This window comes from Prionailurus bengalensis, chromosome B4, assembly GCF_016509475.1.
Source record: "Prionailurus bengalensis isolate Pbe53 chromosome B4, Fcat_Pben_1.1_paternal_pri, whole genome shotgun sequence".
Classification (NCBI taxonomy): Eukaryota; Metazoa; Chordata; class Mammalia; order Carnivora; family Felidae; genus Prionailurus; species Prionailurus bengalensis.
In genome coordinates, this window is record NC_057358.1 from 52,381,167 (window position 1) to 52,402,878 (window position 21,712).

At 35.0% G+C, this 21,712-nt stretch overlaps 1 protein-coding gene across 10 annotated transcripts in view; it reads left to right on the forward strand.

Annotated features, from left to right (window-relative positions):
* Positions 1–21,712, forward strand: part of PLEKHA5 (pleckstrin homology domain containing A5) — a 239,436-nt gene that overhangs the window by 184,447 nt on the left and 33,277 nt on the right. For 5 of the 10 annotated variants that reach the window (XM_043562218.1, XM_043562226.1, XM_043562217.1 and 2 more), the window contains 5 exons: positions 10,064–10,144; positions 15,451–15,486; positions 16,000–16,062; positions 17,653–17,733; positions 17,866–18,015. In XM_043562218.1, the coding sequence (XP_043418153.1) occupies positions 10,064–10,144; positions 15,451–15,486; positions 16,000–16,062; positions 17,653–17,733; positions 17,866–18,015 (411 nt within the window). Of the gene's footprint in view, positions 1–10,014; positions 10,145–15,450; positions 15,487–15,999; positions 16,063–17,652; positions 17,734–17,865; positions 18,016–21,712 lie in introns of those variants that run through there. The other 5 variants (XM_043562219.1, XM_043562220.1, XM_043562221.1 and 2 more) reach the window with 3 other exon arrangements.

Consider the following 21,712-nt stretch of genomic DNA (forward strand, 5'->3'; position numbering starts at 1 on the left):
GGCAAAAGCAAACTAAGGAAACTAGAAAATTGGAAGTATGTTACTTTAACATTTATTAACTAGTTACATGGTATAGAATATCTGTGTTTTTTTATGCCTTGCTATTAAGAGTGATCCTTTCTCTCCTTCACACCTCATTCTTCTTTTTCTGTCTCTCCCTTCCTCTGCATATTTAATCACAGAAATATTGGGGAGAGGGGGATGATACCCAGAAAGTTCTGAAGCAGTGTATGACATCATAATGGCAGAACTCTAAGAAGGCTAAAATAAATAGTGGGTAGATTAGAATTGAAAATTTGGAAGGACTTATATGTATTAACTCTCTGATCTCTTGGCCTATCACTGCCTACATATTATCATGAGTTTCCTATTTCTTACTAGTAATTAATCTATCCCTTTTTGCTAACTGTTTTCACTCATCTCAGCCTTAATAGGGGAAGTTCTCTGGGTTTTAGTGTTCTTTCAACCGAGCATTTATCCACACATTTTACTAGTTGTCTCTTATTCTTCATCTCTAGCCCTTGGATTTCTCTCAGGAAGCAGAGCCTGTGGTGTGTCCTTGATGTGGGCTTGTTCTCAGGAAGTTTTCTTTGGGAAGTGATACCAAGGCACAGCAGTAAAGAGAGTGAGCAAGGAAGGAGAGAATATATTAGCAACTGCCATAGGCAAGTTGGGCCTCATCTGACTACTACTTGTTGATGAAAGAAACACTGCAGAATTGCCCAACTGACCAACAAAAGAAAGCATTTATACTGGCTCCCATCCTCCTTTGACCAAGGGTTGCCTCTTGAGACTAACTCTCCAACATACATACATTATACATACATTAGCACCCAGTGGGTCCCAATACATGAATTGGTTGGCTCAGCAAGAGTTGAAACAAAAGTTGGGCCAGTAAGATGTGGAAAAAGGCACAAAGGTATCTAAAACACCTCTCTCTGCAGTTCCAGTTATGTGTTTCTAGTTGCTTATGGAAATCTGCACTTGGACATTCTGCCTTCAGTTCATTACCCGCCCAACATATCCAAATTTAGAATTGTTGTTTTATACCTCGGTAGTCGGATCAAAAAGCTAAAAAGCAAAATTAGTTCAAAATACTGCTCACCTTTAACGTGAATGATGTAACATTTATTGAGCACATCATCCTTGGGAAAGAGCTCGTTGGACTTTGGGAAGTATCGGGACCTTTAGCTGTTTGCTTAGACCTAGAACTGGTTTAAGCCCTCAAGAGAAAAGAAAAAAATGAGACCCAGTCTCCACCTCCAGCTATGGCTGGGAGAGCCTGATAACCAGCCTATGGCAGTCTGATTGCCTGGTGGATGAAAAGAAAAATAAGTATCAGCCTACCTAGAAGGAGCGAAGGTATGACAGTTCTCTTGTTCCACCACTCTAAGGGTGGAAAGAATACAGATCTACAAAAATGGAAAAATTAAGTCAGCTTCCTGGAGTTATATTATGTTCTCCTAATATTTCATCCGCCCAATACCACCGGATATTAAAGTTTAAAATACCTTGAAACTTGAATTTAAAGTATTTTAAGAACAATTTTACTGAAAGCAGGAAAATCATGAGATTCTGTAGATTGTTTAACTGAATACATGATACATTCATGGTGTTTAGTCAGGATTATAGAGGCCATCATAACACCCTATATATACTAAGCTCCTTATTACCATTTAATCACAAAATCTTGGCAATAATAAAAGCACCTGCCACGTTATGTCTCTCAACTAACTCCAGAAATTTCACAAATTTTTTGCTACAAAATAAGATCTCCTTTTGGTTTATCATCCAAGCCCCCTCTCTACCACCTCCCCAACCTTGAAATTCTTCCTACCCTGTCATCCCTTTTTTTCAGCCAGCAACTCACTGTTTCTCAAATACTACTTTAAAAGCAATCCCATTCTCTACACTGTGCACCTGTCCAGTACCTGTTCATCCTAACAGCTTAAGTAACACTTTACAGTTTCCAAAGCACTGGCACATACAATATCCCACTTGACTTCTTCTATGTAAGCCTCTGTAGCATGTGGGCCAGTTACCTTTGTCCCCAGAAGCCAGGTTTAATGACTTGCCCCAAATCACAAAGCTAGGATGAATACATTGTATTAATGAATTTTCTTCCCTTTTTTTTTTAAATCTATTTGACTTCCTTGAATATTAATGGAGTTGTTCTTATATTTTCCTAGATAAGAACATGAAGACAATTTCCCCACCACTCCTAAAATGCATAATATTTATACAGTTCGCTTTTGTATTTATAAAAGCAAATATTTTTGTAGCCCAGTGTCTGTAGTTGTGGCTTCTATCTTATTTTTATTCATTTTTTCAGAACATTCATTCAGCAGAGATTGATGGAGCTCAGTGTAAGGCAGGAAGTTAGTGCTTACAAAGTAGATTCTTTAATTATTTTCAAAGCCCAGGAAGGAAGTAAAGTTGAGCATAAATGCCAAAAACATTTTTAAGATTGGCCTAAGAGTATGATTATGTAGTTAAAACATAAGCTGATAAATCTTTAAAATAATGATAGGAAATCTGCTACTCAGTGCTAATTGTAACTCAGAATATACAATTGCTGTTAATAAAACCTAGATCCTTGTATCCAGAAGATATTTTAACTTTGATTTAAAGCTCAAATATATTTTGTAGTAGATTTACCCACGGCCAAAACAAATACCTTTTTTTACTAACAGAGGTATCAGATTTTCACTTTTGGAATATTTGTTCCTTTAAGATGGTATTAAAATACATGCAAAGAAGAGGAAAATATAACCATATCAAACATTATGTCCACAAGAAAGCATTTTTACAAAATTGATTTTGAGTTCTTTTAATATTTCTGGTTGCCTGTGAATGCCAGGAATAAAGATGCTAGCATCAGATAGTAATATATTCCGTGAAGCCAAAGGAACAGTGGTTAAGAATAGCTAACAAGGAAAATAGTTTAAGCCACTAAAGTCAAGTCAGGTTTGTAAAGTTTATCCTGTAGTAAAAGGATTTTAATTAAGCAAAAACTTAAAAGACCCTAGGTAAAAAGAGTGGAAACTCACTGTGAGTAAATTACATAAATAAATTATTTGGAAAGACATTAGCTGAGACCTTTAAAGTCTTCTTCAAAATATACTACAGGTATATGTATCTCAAAATGGGGGCCCTAAGAATGTAGCAGTTTTAAGTAAGGTTGTGAGTGTAGAGATTACCCTTCTTTTGTTCTGCTGGGTTCAGGGTATTTTTATAATGTTTCTCAATAAATGGACCTTACCAGTAATCCTGAAGCCAATGCTTACTGCATCATCCAGCTTAGAAATGTGTCTGCTTTTTCTTTTAAGGGAACATCAGATATGTTTGACTCCTATGTTAGCATCCCAATTTGTTATTCCTTTTTTTAAAAATCTTCCTCCCTTCAAGAAAAAGAGAAAATATTATATTGTCTAGCTGCATCTTTCAAAGTACCATTGATTCTTCTGAATATATAATAATAGTAATATTTTCCCCAAATTTTACTTTTAGAAGACGTATATAGCATGGACAGTTTATTCAGATTGCTTTAAAATTTTCACAGTAATAGACCTCAGTATTTTGCCTGATCAGTTATACAGAGACTTATTTACATTCCTCTATTTAAAAAGTCACTTCAGATTTCTCTGCTCCCCGTTAAACAATGAGTAGTTTCAATAGGTAGTCATACCCTTCAATCTCAGGTTCTTGGACTTTCAGATGTTCCTAGAATGAGAGTGAAGGGCATTTACATTGTCATTATCTCAATGACCTGTTTATAAAGACCCCTGCATTCCTCAAAGCTTCACCCTAGGCATGTCAAATTCTTTAGCATTTTAGTCTTTCCACACTTCTTAAGAGTTTATTGATCTAGACACAGGAGGACATTCTTGAGAAATGAATTCTTCAGTGATTAGGCCATCAGGGGTTTTGCTATTGTTAAGACAGATTCTCAACTTAAAAATTCTTTTCCTAAGAAGTCATTAAGAACTGGGGAAAAGTCCATTTTCCATTTAAATGGAAAATGACAGCACAGAAATGGGTCTTCTCATTGGTTATCAGGACAAAAGCTCTGTGGGGTAGATAAGAATCATCCAGACTGCTTGCTCCAAAAAAGGAGGAAGCTGTTAGCACAGCATTTAGACTCAAACTCAATTACAAGACAGAGCTTGAGCAAATGTTTTCTCCTTCTGGGAATAAGACCTAGATCAGGGAAAAAATTATACTATATTTACTTGTCTAGAATTTCTAAACTTACTGTCTACTGTGATAGCCACTAAGCCATATGTGACTAAATTTTAAGTTAGTTACATTTTTATAAAAGTAAAATTCTTTTCCTCATACTAGCCACATTTAAAGAGCTGAATAGGCACACATCTACAGTATTAGACTACACCAGTATAGAACATTTTCATCATCACAGAAAGGTCTGTTGGACAACACTATGCTGGATGATTTATTATATGAAATTTTTAAAGACCAATTAAGCCACTACTTAATATTGCAGGAGGATTCAAGAATTAATCTTTTCCAAGGCTAAATTATATCAATGACTGTCTTGGTTGGCTCTGCTCACTACTAATCTTTCTCTTTCCTGCCGCTTACCTCCAAAATTATTCAGGAGCATTTATCTCATGATTTAGAATATCCTAGTCCTTCTACATTAATAGCTTATCTAATTTCTATACAGAGACTTTGAAACAGATAGTTAGGAGTTGCTAGACAAATAGAAAAACACAATTGGAAATTGGACTCCTGACACCCCAGGTCCCCCCATGATTATGCTTGAGTCCACCAATATTACTAATCGTGAGATTTATTGGATTTTTTAAGGGAGGTTAGTATCTTAATGCTATATCTCATACAAAGAAAAGATAATTATCTTAATGTAGATGCAATCCTTGTATTTAGATAGTTTGAAATTTTTCATCTTTTGGTGTTTGTGCAGAGATCTTGATTAACATTTAATACCATCTCATCAGGACCTTGAAAAATTCCTTACTGGGGACAGTTGAATTAGTCCTCCAATTACTTGAATTAGTGCCAAGATAGTTCTCAAGCCTGATCTCCTATCAGAACTACCAGTGGATCTTTAGAAAAGACAGAAAGAAAGTACAATACTCAGGGCCCTCTTTCCCCTAGTCCCCGGTCAGAATTGCCAGAGCCCACCCCTCCATATGTTTTTAAATGTCCATAGGCCATTTTCTTTTTCAGTCAGGTTTGAGAACTACTGAGATAAATAATGACAGTAAACACCAGAGAAAGAAGTAAAGTCTAGTTTTTCTGAAATAAAAACACTATCTTAGTGCTTTTTATCTTTTTTCATATATGGCACACGTAGAAAGTGATGATATTTGTGCAGCGCCTTGGCAGGAACTAAATGACGCACTGTCATCAGCAGGTTAGGCCCAGGGAGGACTGAGGTGGTCCCTATCTCCCCACACCTGTAATCCATTCCCAACCCACAGGTGTTGGGAAGTTCTGCTCAAGAGCCTAGTAAGTATGACACAGATACATAGAATTGTGTTGAAAAGTTTTTTGGTGATGGGTTTTTAAGTTATTTCTGAGAGTAACATCAAAGAATACTGTTTGTTTATATTAGCCCAGCATACTTCAAAACTGAGAAGGAGGCTAGAATTAAGTACCAGACCTTCTAGGTAGTTTTTCTAAACATTTAGACTTTAAAATGTCAAGTAAAAATAGGTGGTTTTGTTCTAAACAGAAATACATTGACATTACCTAAATGTATTTGCAAGATGTTTCCACGTTTGTTTATATTGCTGAAGTTAGGAAAATAGTATAATGCCTGAATCAAGCATTCTAATTTTTATTATTATAAAATAATGTCTTATTATTAATAGCTTTATAATTTATCAATTAAATGAAACATAAACTTACATTACCTGTTACTTCAAACAAGGAATTAAAGTATTTAGAAGCAACGCATTTATTTAACTCATTTTCAAGTGAATAAACATGTTCCATGTGCTAGTCTTTTTCTTGCTCTGCTTCCTTAAAACAAAATACATCAGCTGTTAACACCACTATCATAATATTGTCTAGAATCCTTGTATTCGAACCAAAAGAGAATTGGTGGATTTTTTTTTTTTTTAAGAACTTGAGAATGAAATTCCAACTTGCTCATGGAGCATTATGTATTTTTTAGGCCATAATTTAGTACTTTAATTGAAAAGCTGTTATAAAGTTTACATGACCAAAGCCAGATAGAATGTGCTATTTCAGTGTAAGTTACGGAAACAAGGCAGTTTCTAAGTATTAAAATATACAGTATTTCAGAGGTGTTTCAGTGAGGGGAACCACTAGCCTATTTCTAGGAACATTTGGAGATAAAGCAGGTCTAGTATTTCCAATTCAATAAATCTGGAAAGAGTGAAAGTTCAGTCAACTTGCTGAAATTGTTTCATAGGGACCAAGCTCTCACTATATTGGATCATGATTATTGTGTTCACTTGTCTTCAGCTGTTGCACACCACATGCAAAGGTAGAGCCACCACATACAGGACCACTCACCTTTGAGGATCATTCTTAACAGCCCATTACTCAGCCATCCTAACAGCTCTTGGTCAGGTAGGTGTGGTGCCCTAGGAAATTCTGAAATGATCCTGCTTCTTCTGCCTTTCCATAGATTGTCTTATCCCATCTCTGTCACCTTTTTGTTTTAATGATATTGTCTACATCAAAGATTCTGAAGTTGCCCATTAGAATTATCTGGGAATCAGGGTGTCTATATTCTTTTCAGGCTCTGCGGGTAGTTTGAGTGTGGGTTCAGAACCCCTGGTCTAAACTTGAATTTTGATTTCTGAAGATGTAATAAAAATGGCGGGGGGGGGGGTGTATTACAAGGTAGTTACATGTATTTATAAATATATTGGGTAGCTTACCTTTTTTAATTAACATATTTCCTAATAAATTTCTGACATGGATACAGATTCCTAAGATAGACTAAAGGTTTATAAGAATAGTTTTCTAGATCAGGTCCTCATTATACTAGATGACTCCAGTAGGGCTCTTCCACCTTAACTCTCAGCCTTGAACATGATACGAACACATGGTGCTAAAATTTTTCTTAGCTTCCTTGCATTACCAAAGGGTGTTTGCCAGAGGATATGGTTGTCCCATTAATTTTGTTTATTTCATGTTTATATATTTTTATCCTTGACTCTTTAATATCTTTTTAAATTAGAAAAGCAGTATCTGGGGCACCTGGGTGGCTCAGTCGCTTAAGCGTCCCACTTTGGTTCAGGTCATGATCTCACAGTTCATGAGTTCGAGCTCTGCTTCAGGTTCTGTGTCTCCTTCTCACTCTGTCCCTCCCTGGCTCACACTCTGTCTCTCTGTCTGTCTCAAAAATAAAAAAAAGAAGAAAGAAAAGCAGTATCTACTCGGGAGGAAACTTGGCAAATGCAGAGAAGTATAGAGAAAAGAAAGGGGTGCTTTGGGGGCCTTAGTTAAGTGTCCAACTCTTGATTTCCGTTCAGGTCATGATCTCACAGTTTGTGGGATCCAGCCTCACGTCAGGCTCTGCACTGACAATGGAGAGTCTGCTGGGATTCTCTCTCAGCCCCTCCCACCCCCTTAAATAAAAGAAACAAACATTAAAAAAAAAAAAAGTGTAGAGAAAGAAAAAGATAATAATCCACAGTCCCACAATTCAAAATAATTGCAGCTGGGGCTCCTGGGTAGTTCATTGGGTTGAGTGTCCAATTCTTGATTTCAACTCAGGTCATGATCTCAGGGTCATGGGATCAAGCCTTGCATCAGACTCTGTGCTGAGCGTACAGCCTGCTTGAGATTCTTTCTCTGTCTATTTCTCTGAAATTAAAAAACAAAATAATTGCTGCTAACATTTTTATTCCTTTGTTGTACTAAACTATCGATTTCTAGAGATGACTTCTAATTTTAATATTTTAGGATTTGGTACGTATATTTGAAATTTTTCATAATGAGAAAAAGTTTCAGAAATGATCTCTGAAACACTCTGCAGTCTGTATGTTTTAAGTATTCTTTTTACTTTTAGTTTTTCTGTTCCTAAGCTAGTTTCTTCTTGCAAAGAACCCTTCTCAGTGACTCAATATTTAATAAGCTATGACATGTAAGTTAAACAGACACTTTTAAATCACATATGGCATCCCTGTATATACATGCATATTTACCATCTCAAAGTAGTACACTAAATAAATCAGGCTTGATTATCCTTCTACAAAAAACATATTGTCCCTTCAAATAAATTTGCCAAGCTTAAAGTATGAACATTGTCCTTAATCTGACTCTATTGAAACTCTGCTTAGAGGTGTGAGCCATGTTGACCTAGTCACTTGACACAGAGGCCCATTTGTGGTGGCAGATTTCCAAGACTCAATGGGCAATTTCAGTTTGACTTTGAGTATCATTTACATTTGGATGCTATCTGATCTTCATTATTTCTTAAAACATTCATGCTCCTGACCTCCACCCACCACACACAAGAAAATCTGAATCCAGTATTCTTTTGACTAATTTCCAGGGCATGTTATTGAAAAATAGTAATGATGAGATTGCTTTGAAAATTAAAATTAGAAGTAGATAGAGACTTAAGCTTACTTGTGCTGTATGAAATGTGTATCCTTACAGTCAAGCCAAAACAAAAAGCAGTAACAATTTATTCCAAGATCACCATTTGATTAAGATAAAATAATTAGCACTCCTGTAAAATATAGAGGGCACTTGAAAACATAAAGAGGTCTTAAATTTCTATAATAAAAGTATTTTTTCTCCTAAAGAAAAAAAAATATCTGTAGTTGTTTATAAATTACTTTCCAACAACGTAAAAAATGTGTTCTGAACTACATATCAACACATCCTTCTGGGATAGTATTGCAGGAGAGAAACAGAAGTTTGAGTCTAACTGATAATACAGGTGTTAACATTTAAAAAGAAATTATTTAGCTTGAATAAAACTTTAGAAAAAAAAAAGTTAAGCCAGTTGCCAGTTTGTTACTTGACAAAACAGATTTTATTGACATGAAACATTGGTAACTAGGCTGAAAATAAAATTGTCTAGATACACAGTTTTCAAGACTTATTTTTTACTTACATGATGCATTTATTAATCTTAAGATTAGTAAACCTTTATTGTAGATTTAAATAAGCCACTAAAGTAGCATTTGTGAACCATGATAAAAATGCTTATTTTCTATACTATGCAGAAGAAAACTATGTAAACTATATGTTGCAAATTGCAATTATAAACAGACTTGTCTGCTTATAAACAGTACAATCTTCATTGGCCTTTTACTCTCTATATGTCATGATGATTCTCTTTTCAATGCTTTAGCTGTTGAGTCCAGAGCCTACTAAAACAAGTATTTTTCTGGAGGCAGTAATTAAGTACAACATAGCTGGAAATGTGAAATATGGTTTCAGCCTTTTTAGGAACTAGGGAGATACATTGATCTTTGCTAAATAAATTTCAGTTTGCATGTCCTTGAAATAATTTTACACGTGGTATTATACTGGGAGAAAATCCAAAACGGTGTATTACAGATATCTATCAAAATTAACATTAATGAAATATGTAATTATTTCAATAAGATATACTGATTATTATAAGATTTTAATATTTGCAGAGGACTAATATTTTTCTGATTAACTTTACAAAGAACTGAATATTGTTTTAAGCTTTTTTACTAAACAGTCAAATTATGCCATTTCTCCTTTTAAGTAGGTCCTTGCGCTTTATTCTTTGAATAAGACGTGCTGCTTTATCATCTTTTCTAGTACATGTAAAAATATTCATTGACATATGATTATATTCATAAGGTAAACCCTAGTTGTAGCAATATTGCAATTAATAAGCTTTTATATAACTTTGGAAGTATTTTAACATCATTTAATACTTGCTCGAAATGGTTTATGTAAGTTAAATCTGTACAACCTTGGGGTAAAATGTAAGCAACTGCACTATTAGGAAGATATTAAAGTAGAGGCTATATTTACAGTGTCGTCTTTCAAATCTAGCTGTGCTGTAAACTGATGTTTGCTGTATGCTCCTCCTGATTTGAAATAGATGAAAGAAAATGAACCTATTATCACCATGGTTCACACAATGATTGAGAACTCGGCGCTAAGACCCCAACTGTACCAGCAAGTAAGGTCTTGGACAGTGAATGATACTGCTTTATCATCTGCAAAATCCCTCAGTGACAGTTTTGGTTTATCCTCAGAGTTACTCATAACATTAGTGTTTTCTTATTTCATTTTTTTTGTTTATGTCTATTTGGAAAAATGCAATTCATCCATGCTTTTTAAGATGCTGCAGTATTCTTAGCATGGCTTTGCTGAACATTTTGCTGTTGAATATTAAGTGTGCCATTTTCCTGAAGTTGTTGTGCAGAGTATTTGATTGATACGTACGTACTTGGAGGTCTGCAGTACATTTGCAAATTTGGTACTGGATTGCCATTAATTCCAATTTACTCTAAAAGCATTTTCACTGATTTCTAGGGAGAACTTTAAAAAACTTTTTTTTTTCCTTTTAGGGGCGGCCCACAACCCACCCTACCCCACCCCCACCCACTGTTTTAGGAATAGATTATATTTGTATGGGACTTGTTTAAATCTAGTTTCTGTACTGTGGTGTAGTAAGACCTAATGATAGCCACTTCTTAACATACTGGGGATATCTTCTCCCTGTATTCTTACCATTCTTATGCCATCATATGCATCATCTTACCTCATTCTTTTCCCTAACTCAAAATATGTGCCATGGAGCTGGCTGGCTTTAATTTAGGACCTTGGTAATCTGCAGATCTGCAAAAGAAGTCATTTTATACATTCCTATCCAGTTGGTTTTTTTTTTTTTTTTTTTTTTTTTTTTTTTTTTGTATTTCATGGTCTAAATGTTCTTAGCTGTGTGTTTTGCAACATCAGCTTCTTCCACTTCAACACCTTCAAATTACTGTGGCCTATGACCTGTTATAGTACTTTAAAATTCATACTGAAGAAGAAAATTAACAAACATGAAAAATGAATGTATTTTGATTAACATGTGTGAAAGCACCTAGTGAAAAGAAGCACCTTGAGTTCACTGGCTTTAAAGTCTTCTGGTTTGCTTTAGTCACCTAGGGATCAGTATCATGGGCCTTGTAGCTGGGAGATTGAAACAGTTGATAGAAGGGTGAGCCCTGTTTCTGGGCCCAGTTTTTATTCTATCAATAAAGAAACAAAGGATTAAATATTTAAAGTTAAACAGCTTTACTTTTCAAAAGAAAATACAATCTTTCTGGGGCGCCTGGGTGGCGCAGTCAGTTAAGTGTCCAACTCTTGGTTTTGGTTCGGGTCATGATCTCAGGTTTCATGAGTTCAAGCCCTGCATCGGGCTCTGCGCTGACAGTACAGAGCCTGCTTGGGATTCTCTCTCTCCCTCTCCCTCTGCCTCTCCTCCACTCACTCTGTCTCTCTAGAAATGAATAAAGAAACTTAAAAAAATAAAAGTTAAAAAAAGAAAATCTTTCATTTTTAAAGTAGCCAGGTTAAAGGAACTTGACACTTCATTCCAAAATGCCACTGCTGAGAACCTTAGCCTTTGTTCTGGAATTAATACCTTTTCCTGAAGCTGCACTTTATCATTTTTATATTGGTAAAAGTCAAAGGTATTATGTTTTAATGGGTTTTATTTTCACAGTTTGCATATTCTCCGTAAGAGTGATAGCCTGGATTTTCAGTTTTGTTGGGTTGGGTTTTTCTTTTTTATAATGATCAGTAATCAGGGTTGGTGATGCAGAAGTCATCGCTGATTGAAATTACTCAGTTGCACTAAACGTTCTAATCGGAGTTTTTCAAAAGTGTGGAGATATGTTAGAGTGGTCTTATATACTAGCATCACTGACCAGAACAATCGATTTGTATAAATGTATTTCCTCATTAAATATGAATACTTGAAAGAAAAAACTAAATTTGTACAAAACTGGAAGATCTGAACGTCTACCATCAGCAGCCATTCCTGGGCATGAAATAGGCAACCGATTACCAGGTAATCAGTGTTGACTGCCAGTCCTGTCAAATTGAGGGTGTCTTTAGAGAATTATTTTTTAAAAGTCAGCCACTAATGAAATACTTAATTGTTACAGGGCACTGCTGGTAGATGAAAGTGACCTTCAGGGGCATCTGGGTGGCTCAGTCAGTTTAGCATCTGGCTCTTGATTTCGGCCCGGGTCATGATCTCATGGTTCATGAGATCAAGCCCCTCTGGCTCTACAGACAGCACAGAGCCTGCTTGGGATTCCCTCTCTCCCTCTCTGTCTCTGCTCCTACCCAACTCGTTTTCTCTCTCTCTCTGTCTCTCTCTCTCTCTCTCTCTCTGTCTCTCAAAATAAGCATTAAAAAACAAAAATGACTTTCAGACACATTTCTTAAATTTGCTTATTAATTTACATAAATTGAAATTCGATCTTATTTTTTTCTCCAGATTTCCCTTACCGTGTTAATATCCAAAGGAAATCTTTATGAAAGTTTCTATTATACACTCTAACAATATGCTTCTCTGACATTGCATTACAATGCTGTGTTAATAGTTTCCTGAAATACAACTTAAAATATGATGTTTTGTGACCTGTTATTCTAAATCATAGCCATTTAGATTTTCTCTCAGGAGAACCTTTAAGTTTGCATTTTCTTGGAAGAAAGAAGACACCCGAAAAATTACCTATTCAGTTAATTTTCTTTGAATTGGTGATATAAAAAGGATCTAAAGCTGAATCAAAAAAAAAAAATGCTAAATGAGTGCACTTGGTATTGAAAAATCTTCTCATTTATTAGTCATTCTACTGCCTTTCCCAATTAATTTTTGTACTAGAGTTTTTATAAAATAATATCTGTGAGATTAATCACCTGATAAATAATTGTTTTGAAAGGCACATACTAATATTAGCAAATACCTACCGTCCTGTGACTATTTTTGAGCCCTCACAAAATGTCTAATTCTATCAAATATTTCCCCAAAAAACCTTTTTGGGGTTTATATATATTCATTAACTTTAAAGTATATGTATATTCACATTCTTAAAAGGGATACTATAGAAAGTTGAATTTTGATAAACAAAAGTAATCTTGTTTTAATGCCAAGCCAGTTTTTTAAAAGGTTATTAGATATTTTATTATGAAAAAGTTCTGACTTTCTAAATAGAGCATATATCTTCATATGTCTAGATGTCAGTAAAGTCTGTATAATACACTTCTCAGGTTGAAGCTTGAGCACTGCTAACCCTTGTACATTCTCCGTTGCCCCTTTTCATGTGCTTTTCTAGTATTGCTCAGGTACTTCAAAAAAAAAAAGGTATTCAAACCCAGAACTTTTTTCCTTTTGCTAAAGATGCATTTGAAAAATAATAAAAAGTGAAACATGATTTTATGGAGATCTTAAGTAATGAGAATATTAACGAAATTACTTTTTTTCTTATTAGTAAGATTTTCGTAGTGAGGATCAAATAGCAAACTTCTTCAATTCCAAGTGGAAATACTTTTAATAAACTATATCCATCTTTTCTTAAGAAAAGCCTCAGTTATTATTATCAGTAATGGAAAATAGGCCATGCTTAAAGGTTAATTTTTTTAAAGAATAATCATGTTTTTTTTTATTCTTTTCTTCTAATAGGTAAAAGCAATGTATAGTGGAAGGCTGATTATTTTAAGATTTTATTAGTGTCTAATAATGAATATCTTTATTGAATAACTTGCTAAAAGGTTTTAATAAATTTTTCAGTGGTACTAAACATAATGATAAAGTAAATCTAACTTAGGTAATATATTCATATGGTTATAAGGATATATCACTCTTAAATTCTAGCAACACAGTACACATTTTTTACTTTGCCAGCTGATGTGAAAATGAATATATTACAGGGGTGTCTGGGTGGCTCGGTTGAGTGACCAACTTCGGCTCAGGTCATGATCTCACAGTTCGTGAGTTCGAGCCCCGTGTAGGGCTCTGTGCTGACAGCTCAGAGCCTGGAGCCTGCTTCGGATTCTGTGTCTCTCCCTCCCCTGCTGATGCTCTGTCTCTCTCTCTTTCTCAGTAATAAATAAACATTAAGAAAATTGATTTAAAAAAAAAAAAGAGAAAGAAAATGAATATGCAGTAAGATTCCATAAATAAAAATAGTATACCAACACCCTAAATTTTTATTATAGACTGCTACATTTCCATTTTAAAATATTAGTCTTTTTTTCTGTTGACACTGGCAATTAGGATACAATGTTCATATTTTAATCTACATGTAGCACTATGCATTAGTTACATTCAAACTTTACATTCCATGGTTTGGTAAAGCTGCTCTGCATTTAACTTTAAATATTAAGTAAAGTATATTTGAACATTTAGTAGCTAAAGGCTTTACATCTCTAATTTCTTATAAATGGGAAATTTAATTTTGGCATTGGCTTATATTTTTTTATCATGGATCTAAGCATTTTAAAACTTCCTTTTCATTACTTTTTTTTTTTTTTTCAGATAAAAGTACAAATTATTTTCTTGGATCTAGGTGCTTTAATTTAGAATAAAAATTGATACTTCTTACAACATATTTAATGCTCTTTATTTGAAAATACTGCACAAGTATTCTGACTTTTCTCATTAAATTCATTTTTCATGTGATAACTCATTTCTATGAAAGTTTTGTTTAATAATCACTGCATACCCTTAAATAGTCACAGATTCATTTGCATGAGGACGTGAAAGTTATGTCTTGAAATGAAACACATAAATCCAGGATTTATTATTGTATGTTTGTAATGCTTACATTTTTAACCTCCTGATAAGCTACATTTCTAGATCCATTCAAAGTTATCTGCTTTTAAATTATGCTTCCTTCTAAAGATGTAACTGGCAAGCAGTTTTTTGCCAAGTGGACATAGATAGTTAAAACTTATACATTTTTATGCATTTGTGATGAATTAGATGCATTATGATGCATTAGATGAAGTTTAATTTTCCAATCTGGAATGTAGTGGGGAAACATTACTCCCATCCCCACTTTGAGAAAAAGTGTGCCAGTTAGTAAATATGCAGTGAGCCCAAAGTAAGTTTTTCCAACTATGTTTTTGTTACTGTCTAGCAGTCGATATAAAGTCAGAAGACCAGGGAGAAAGTGAAATATTGCTTGCAGAGGCTGTGGTATAACTGACCGGGATGACTTTTGAGATCTTGATAAACACAAGCAAAAATGAAGATTCCTTTGACTGAAAGATACTGGGAAAGAGTTTGAAGAAAGGACGTTTAAATGCACTGAGCAAGCATTTCTTATAGTGTAATAAAACAAATGGTGTCAATCAACACATACAAACTTTTTATGCAATTTGACTATTCATAGTTTATAACATAGGCTTTCAGTTCTATGAGGTTTTGAATGAGTTTCCTCTTTTCAATTAAACCCATCCTTTTCCCCCATTATCTTTTAGTTCTTAAGACAGAAGAACAAGATAAGTCTATATTGTGTATGTGTATTTATATATTATGTATATGTATGCAGTATGTTACAGGTTTTGTTACTAAAGTTGTACTAAGATGTGTTGGCATTTGAGTATACGCATACACAGTTGTGTGATTATGTGTATACCGTGGAGGATGGTTCTGGCTGCTGAAATATGCCTGGTTCGAATATTTGATTCAGTACAGTTGAGTTGCCATGATTGTATTTGTCAATTTTCCATTAAAATGACGTGTGTCTTACAAATGGAAGATGTTAGGTGCTGTATAATTTGTTTGACCAACTTATTATTTTGTTTGACAAGCTTAAGTTAACATCATTTTCATGTATCTTGCATATTGCATCACTGTTAAATATTTTTCTACTTTTGTAATGATCTGTGTTTGAATTAAACTTCTTAAAGTATAAGAATCATTAAAATCCCATTTTCTTATTATATAAATCTAAAATGTTAACTGTAGGCTAAATATATTTTTTAAATACTATTTTTAAACTTGCTACCTGACATTTTTCCCTATAGCTGTCACAAGATGAATGTAGAGGCACATTATACAAATACAGACCTGAAGAAGTGGATATTGATGTAAGTGTTAGTATGCTACGTATATATTGTCAGTACTCTGTTATATTCTCTGCCAAAACATTGGAAGTATGCATGACCAAAAACTTCCTCTTCCTCTCTTGCCCTCCAAAATGACACCAAATAAATTAGCATTTTCTTTTACTTTATGCTTAGGTTAAGTTATATCATCACTCCCCTATTCTGTAACTATCCCTCCTCCCCATAATTAACAGTTGAATATAGGAAAAAAATCACTTAAATGAAAGTAAAAGACTAGGGGCACCTGGTTGGCTCAGTTGGTTGGGCACCTCTTGATTTGGGCTCAGGTATGGTCCTGGGGTCATGGAATCAGGCCCGGGTCAGGCTCTGCATTGAGTGTGGAGCCTCCTTGGGATTCTCTCTCCCTCCCTCTGTCCCTCCCTTGCTCCTGCACGTGCGCACACGCTCTCTCTAAAATAAAAACAATTTTTTAAAGTAAAAAGGACTATTTCTGATTTTTAAAAAAGTATGGAGAACTGGAAACAAAGTAAAGTTTTCTGTCTTCTAGAGAAAGTATCAGTCTCTAGAAATTTTGTAACTCCTTCCTTTTTAAAATTTAGTCTTTTAATTGTATCTAAAATACAATCAATACAATTAATTAGTTAGACTGACTAACTTGCCATGCATTCTTCTTTATTTAAGAAAAAATTTTTTTGAGTTTTTATTTATTTTTGAGAGAGACGGAGACAGGGTGCAAGTGGGGGAGGGGCAGAGAGAAGGAATCACAGAATCTGAAGCAAGCTTCAGGCTCCAAGCTGTCAGCACAGAACTCAGTGTGGGGCTCGAACTCACAAACCGTGAGATCATGACCTGAGCTGAAGTCAGACGCTTAACCCAACGGAGCCACCCAGGTGCCCCATTCTTCTTTATCTCATTCTTCCCTCATTTCCCCTGGTTTTATTCCGTTGAGTTATACCTTCTCATTTCAGTATATGCCATTTGGTATAGCTTGAGTTTTGTTGTCTAATAAACATAAGGTAGTTATTTAACAGGTACATGGCAAAGAAAGTGAAATCTCCGATTTCTCGCTTGTCATTATATGATATTTTCATAATTTAAAAATTGGGGTAATACCAAGAATTCAAAACATTTAAACTATTGAAAGTGATTTTTTTCTCCATTTAGCAAGGTTTTATTTGTATTATTGCAGTTAAAAGCAATCTTCTGTTTATATTCTTTTCTGAACATAAAAGCATAATTTTTAAAATATAAAAACAGAATCCAGTCGATATTTTAATTAAGGACTGCATATGTCACTTAACCTGTCTAGCAGTTTGTAGGGAAAAAACTACATTGAAATCCATTAAAGTTATATGAGACTGCTTGTTCACTACGAATATTTTAAATTGTGTAGGTTAAATAGTATGGTTGAAATGCTTTTTCACTTTATGTGCATGTTTGTTAAGCACTGTGTCTTTAAAAGCTATTTTAATTTTTATTTTACTGATTGAAATAAAGATTGGCCTAATTAGGTATTCTATGGCTATTTTAAATGTGTTTTCTTATTACACTTACCTCCAACTACAGGAAAAAGGAAAATTTGCTAACAACAGATTTTCTCTTATAACCTAGGCCAAGCTAAGCCGGTTATGTGAACAAGATAAAGTGGTACATGCTCTGGAAGAGAAACTTCAGCAACTCCACAAGGAGAAAGTAGGACAATTACGTTTATTATCTGCAATTGATGTTACTTTATATGCTCATTATCAGGACACTGATAACTAAAGTAAAAAGAATTAATTCGATGATGCAGAACATTAAGTATAATTATTTTTATTATAATAGTACACGCTTGAGCAAGCTTTGCTATCAGCCAGCCAAGAGATAGAAATGAATGCAGATAACCCAGCAGCCATTCAGACCGTGGTGTTACAGAGGGACGATTTACAAAATGGACTGCTTAGTACGTGTAGAGAACTCTCTCGAGCCACTGCCGTAAGTAACAGATTTTTTCTAGTAAGAGTCACTGAAATATTATGCGGTTCTTTTTTTTCTTTTTTCCTATTTATGTTTCTATACAATTGGACTGACTTTAGGATTGTTCTTTACTATAACAAAAAATAATTTGTTATTAATAAAAATAAAGGGTGATTTGTTTTCTGATGCAAAATAAATATAATTATTTCTCTTATAGTAAACATCCTGTTCCTTGTGAAATAGTTGTTTTACAGGGGAGACAAATACTCCTGTTTATGAATTATTCAAATGAAAACCCTTCAATATGTTAATATTTATTACATTAAGAAAATAAGTATTTCGGGGCACCTGGCTGGTTCAGTCAGTAGAGCATGTGACTCTCGATCTTAGAGTTGTGAGTTTGAGCCCCAAGTTGGGTGTAGAGATTAATTAAAAATAAAATCTTTAAATAAAAGAAGAAGAAGAGTATTTCATAGATTTTAGGGAGTTAGAATAATTTGGGGAAGGTGGTAATTGGATTCATTTAACCAACCATTTCAATAAAAGGCACCTGTGAAATGCTTTTAAGCAGCCACTGACATTATCATCTCATAGCTGCGGTGTGATCTCAGCTTTGATAGAGGGTTTGAGTAGGAAATATAACTAGAACCTTTTAACCCATAGTCGTGTTACTTTATAAAGAGTCTCTTCACGACCGACTTCAGCTCAGGTCATGATCTCGCAGTTTGTGCTCTGTGCTGACAGCTCAGAGCCTAGAGCCTGCTTCAGATTCTCTGTCTCCCCCTCTCTCTACCCCTCCCCTGCTTACACTCTGTGTCTCTCTGTCTCTCAATAATAAGTAAACATTAAAAAAAAATTTTTTTTTAAGTCTCTTGGGATTACCAAATCTAAAATCCTTAGAGTTTATAAATTGACTATTTTGAGTTTAAACCATCTGCTTTAGATCTTGTGATGGTTATCTCTAAACCTAGTAAGAACTCCTACCCAAGTGGCCTGTTGAAAGAAAAATCCTAGCAGAAGCCACCAGTTATAGAAAACTACTAATATACCCTTGTCTATAAGGGTATATTCAGATAGGGAGGAGCTACCTTCTAAGAAGGTCCACAGAGGATCCTGAGAAACTTAACAGAAGTTAAGGGGGAGGGGAACATAACAGAAATTATGGGGGAGGCGAAGGGGGAAAAAAAAAGTTAGGGAGGAAGGCAAACCATAAGAGATTCTTAAAAACTGAGAATAAACTGAGGGTTGATGGAAGGGGGGAGGGGAAGGTGGGTGATGGGCATTGAGGAGGGCAGCTGTTGGGATGAGCACTGGGTGTTGTATGGAAACCAATTTGACAATAAATTTCATATTAAAAAAATATATAAGAAGGTCCACAGACAGTGGCAGCTGGATGGCTCAGTCTATTAAGTGTCCAACTTCAGTTTAAGTCATAATTTCATGGTTGGTGAGTTCAAGCCCCACATCGGGCTCTCTGCTATCAGCACAGAGCATGCTTTGGAACCTCTGTCCCTCTCTCTCTCTCTCTCTCTGTATCCTCCCTCCCACACTCATGCTCTCTCTCTCTCAAAAATAAAATAAGCATTTAAAAAAAAAAATGAAGGTCATCCATAGACAGTTATAGCTAAACTAAGAGAGGTCTAAGCTAACAAGATACCAGAATCTCAATATGGCTTCAGTTCTAAACACTAAATTAATATTCCAAACATGAGCAGTTTTTAAAGGAATATACCTTGATCATAAATAAATCAAAACATACTTTTTGTGATTCTTAAATACCTTATATTCAATATCCTATTCCTATTTGTTAAGTACTGTTATTTCCATTATTTCATTTGATTCTGTTATACTGTAATGTTCATAGACCCTTTGAGGACACCTTGGTGGTTTAGTCAGTTAAGCATCCGAATCTTCATTTTGGCTCAGGTCATGATCTCACATGGTCACAAAGGAAATAGTTGCACCTGAAATGTTGTCTACAAGGAAATAGTCACTTAGTTAACCAGTGGTGGGTAGGATTTGGATAGGAAAGGGCAGTAAAGAGTAGTCCATGCAGGATAAAATGCCTTGAACCACAACACAGAGATAAGAAAGTAGGAGACGTGTTCTTCTACAAGAAATAGAAGTAACTGGGGGTGCCTGGGTGGCTCAGTCGGTTAAGTGTCCGACTTTGGCTCAGGTCATGATCTCACAGTTTGTGAGTTCGAGCCCCGCATCCGGCTCTGTGCTGAAAGCTCAGAGCCTGGAGCCTGCTTTGGATTCTGTGTCTCCCCCTCTCTCTACTCCTCCCCTGCTCATGCTCTGTGTCTTTCTGTGTCTCAATAATAAATAAACATTTAAAAAAATTAAAAAAAAAAAAAAGAAATAGAAGTAACTGACTGGAATAGAGGATCAGGAATCTACCATTAGAAAGGGAAAATGGGGCTAAGCTGTCAATGCCAAGCTAATGAAAAACTCGGTATCTCTGTGGCAACCTGAATTGAATCAAAATGTAGTTGGAAACTATTTCATGATTTGGTATCTGTTTTAGAAAATTCTGAGGATGTACAGTGTTCAGTTGAATTTTTTTTTTTTCCCTTACCAAATGGGTTTAGTAACTTAAATTTGATCAGTAGGCTTACAATTTGCTTTATCTAAAGGTTAACTCCCAACTCTGATGGAAGTTTGTTAAAAATGTTTTAGTAGAGGGGCGCCTGGGTAGCTCAGTTGGGTAATCTTCTGACTTCAGCTCAGGTCACAATCTCATGGTCCGTGTGTTCGAGCCCTGTGTTGGGATCTGTGTTAACAGCTCAGAGCCTGGAGCCTGCTTCAGATTCTGTGTCTCCCTCTGTCTCTGCCCCTACCCCACTCATGCTCTGTCTCTCTCTCTCAAAAGTAAATAATAAACATAAAAAAAATTGTTTTTAATGTTTTAGTAGACATTAATGATGTTGATTATCCCATTTTTCTGGTTGTTATTCCCTATAATCACTTTCCCAGTTTCTTTTTATTTGTCTTCAGCGTTATTCATTGGTCATTACAAACCCTCAATATGTTCTTCTAAGACATGTCTTACTACACAGAATACAAACTATGTTACTTCTGCCTTTGTAAAGTTGTTCATACTTGTAGCTCAAGACTACAAATGATGCCTAACATCATATTGGGCATATGGTTGGCACTGAGTGGATGTCGATTAGATTTAAAATTGAATTACATTTGTGCTAGCAGAATCCCAAAGGATTCTTCTGATTCTTTTGCAGTTGATTGAGGTCATTGGTTCAAATCCAAGTTATGAGGTATAAAAGATACAAGAGGTATAACATTAATGCCTCCAAAGATGAAAGCTTTGATTCTGAGAACATCTTCTCCTCACCTGGTTGGCCATTTAAGTAGGTAAAACTAGGATTAACACAAGGCAAACATGTAAGGCAGTGTTCCTGTTATATTCTATTAAATTCTTGATATTGTGTCTTCTTTCCATAAGCCCCATCCAACAACCTTACATGTTTTAAGCACCTAGTGCCTCTGTGTTCTCACCTTGCTTTTACTTCTTTTTACTTAAGCCTGATTAGTGGCAAAGATTGTTACAACAATCAGTTATACTTGAAATTTTTCAATGTGTCACCATCTTCTTTTGGGATCATTTCTAGAAGCAGAAGTGAGAGAGTGTGAGTGAAGAATGAGACAGAAGGAGAAAAGCCTGTAAAGGTTTCACTACTGAGCTGGTTCCCAC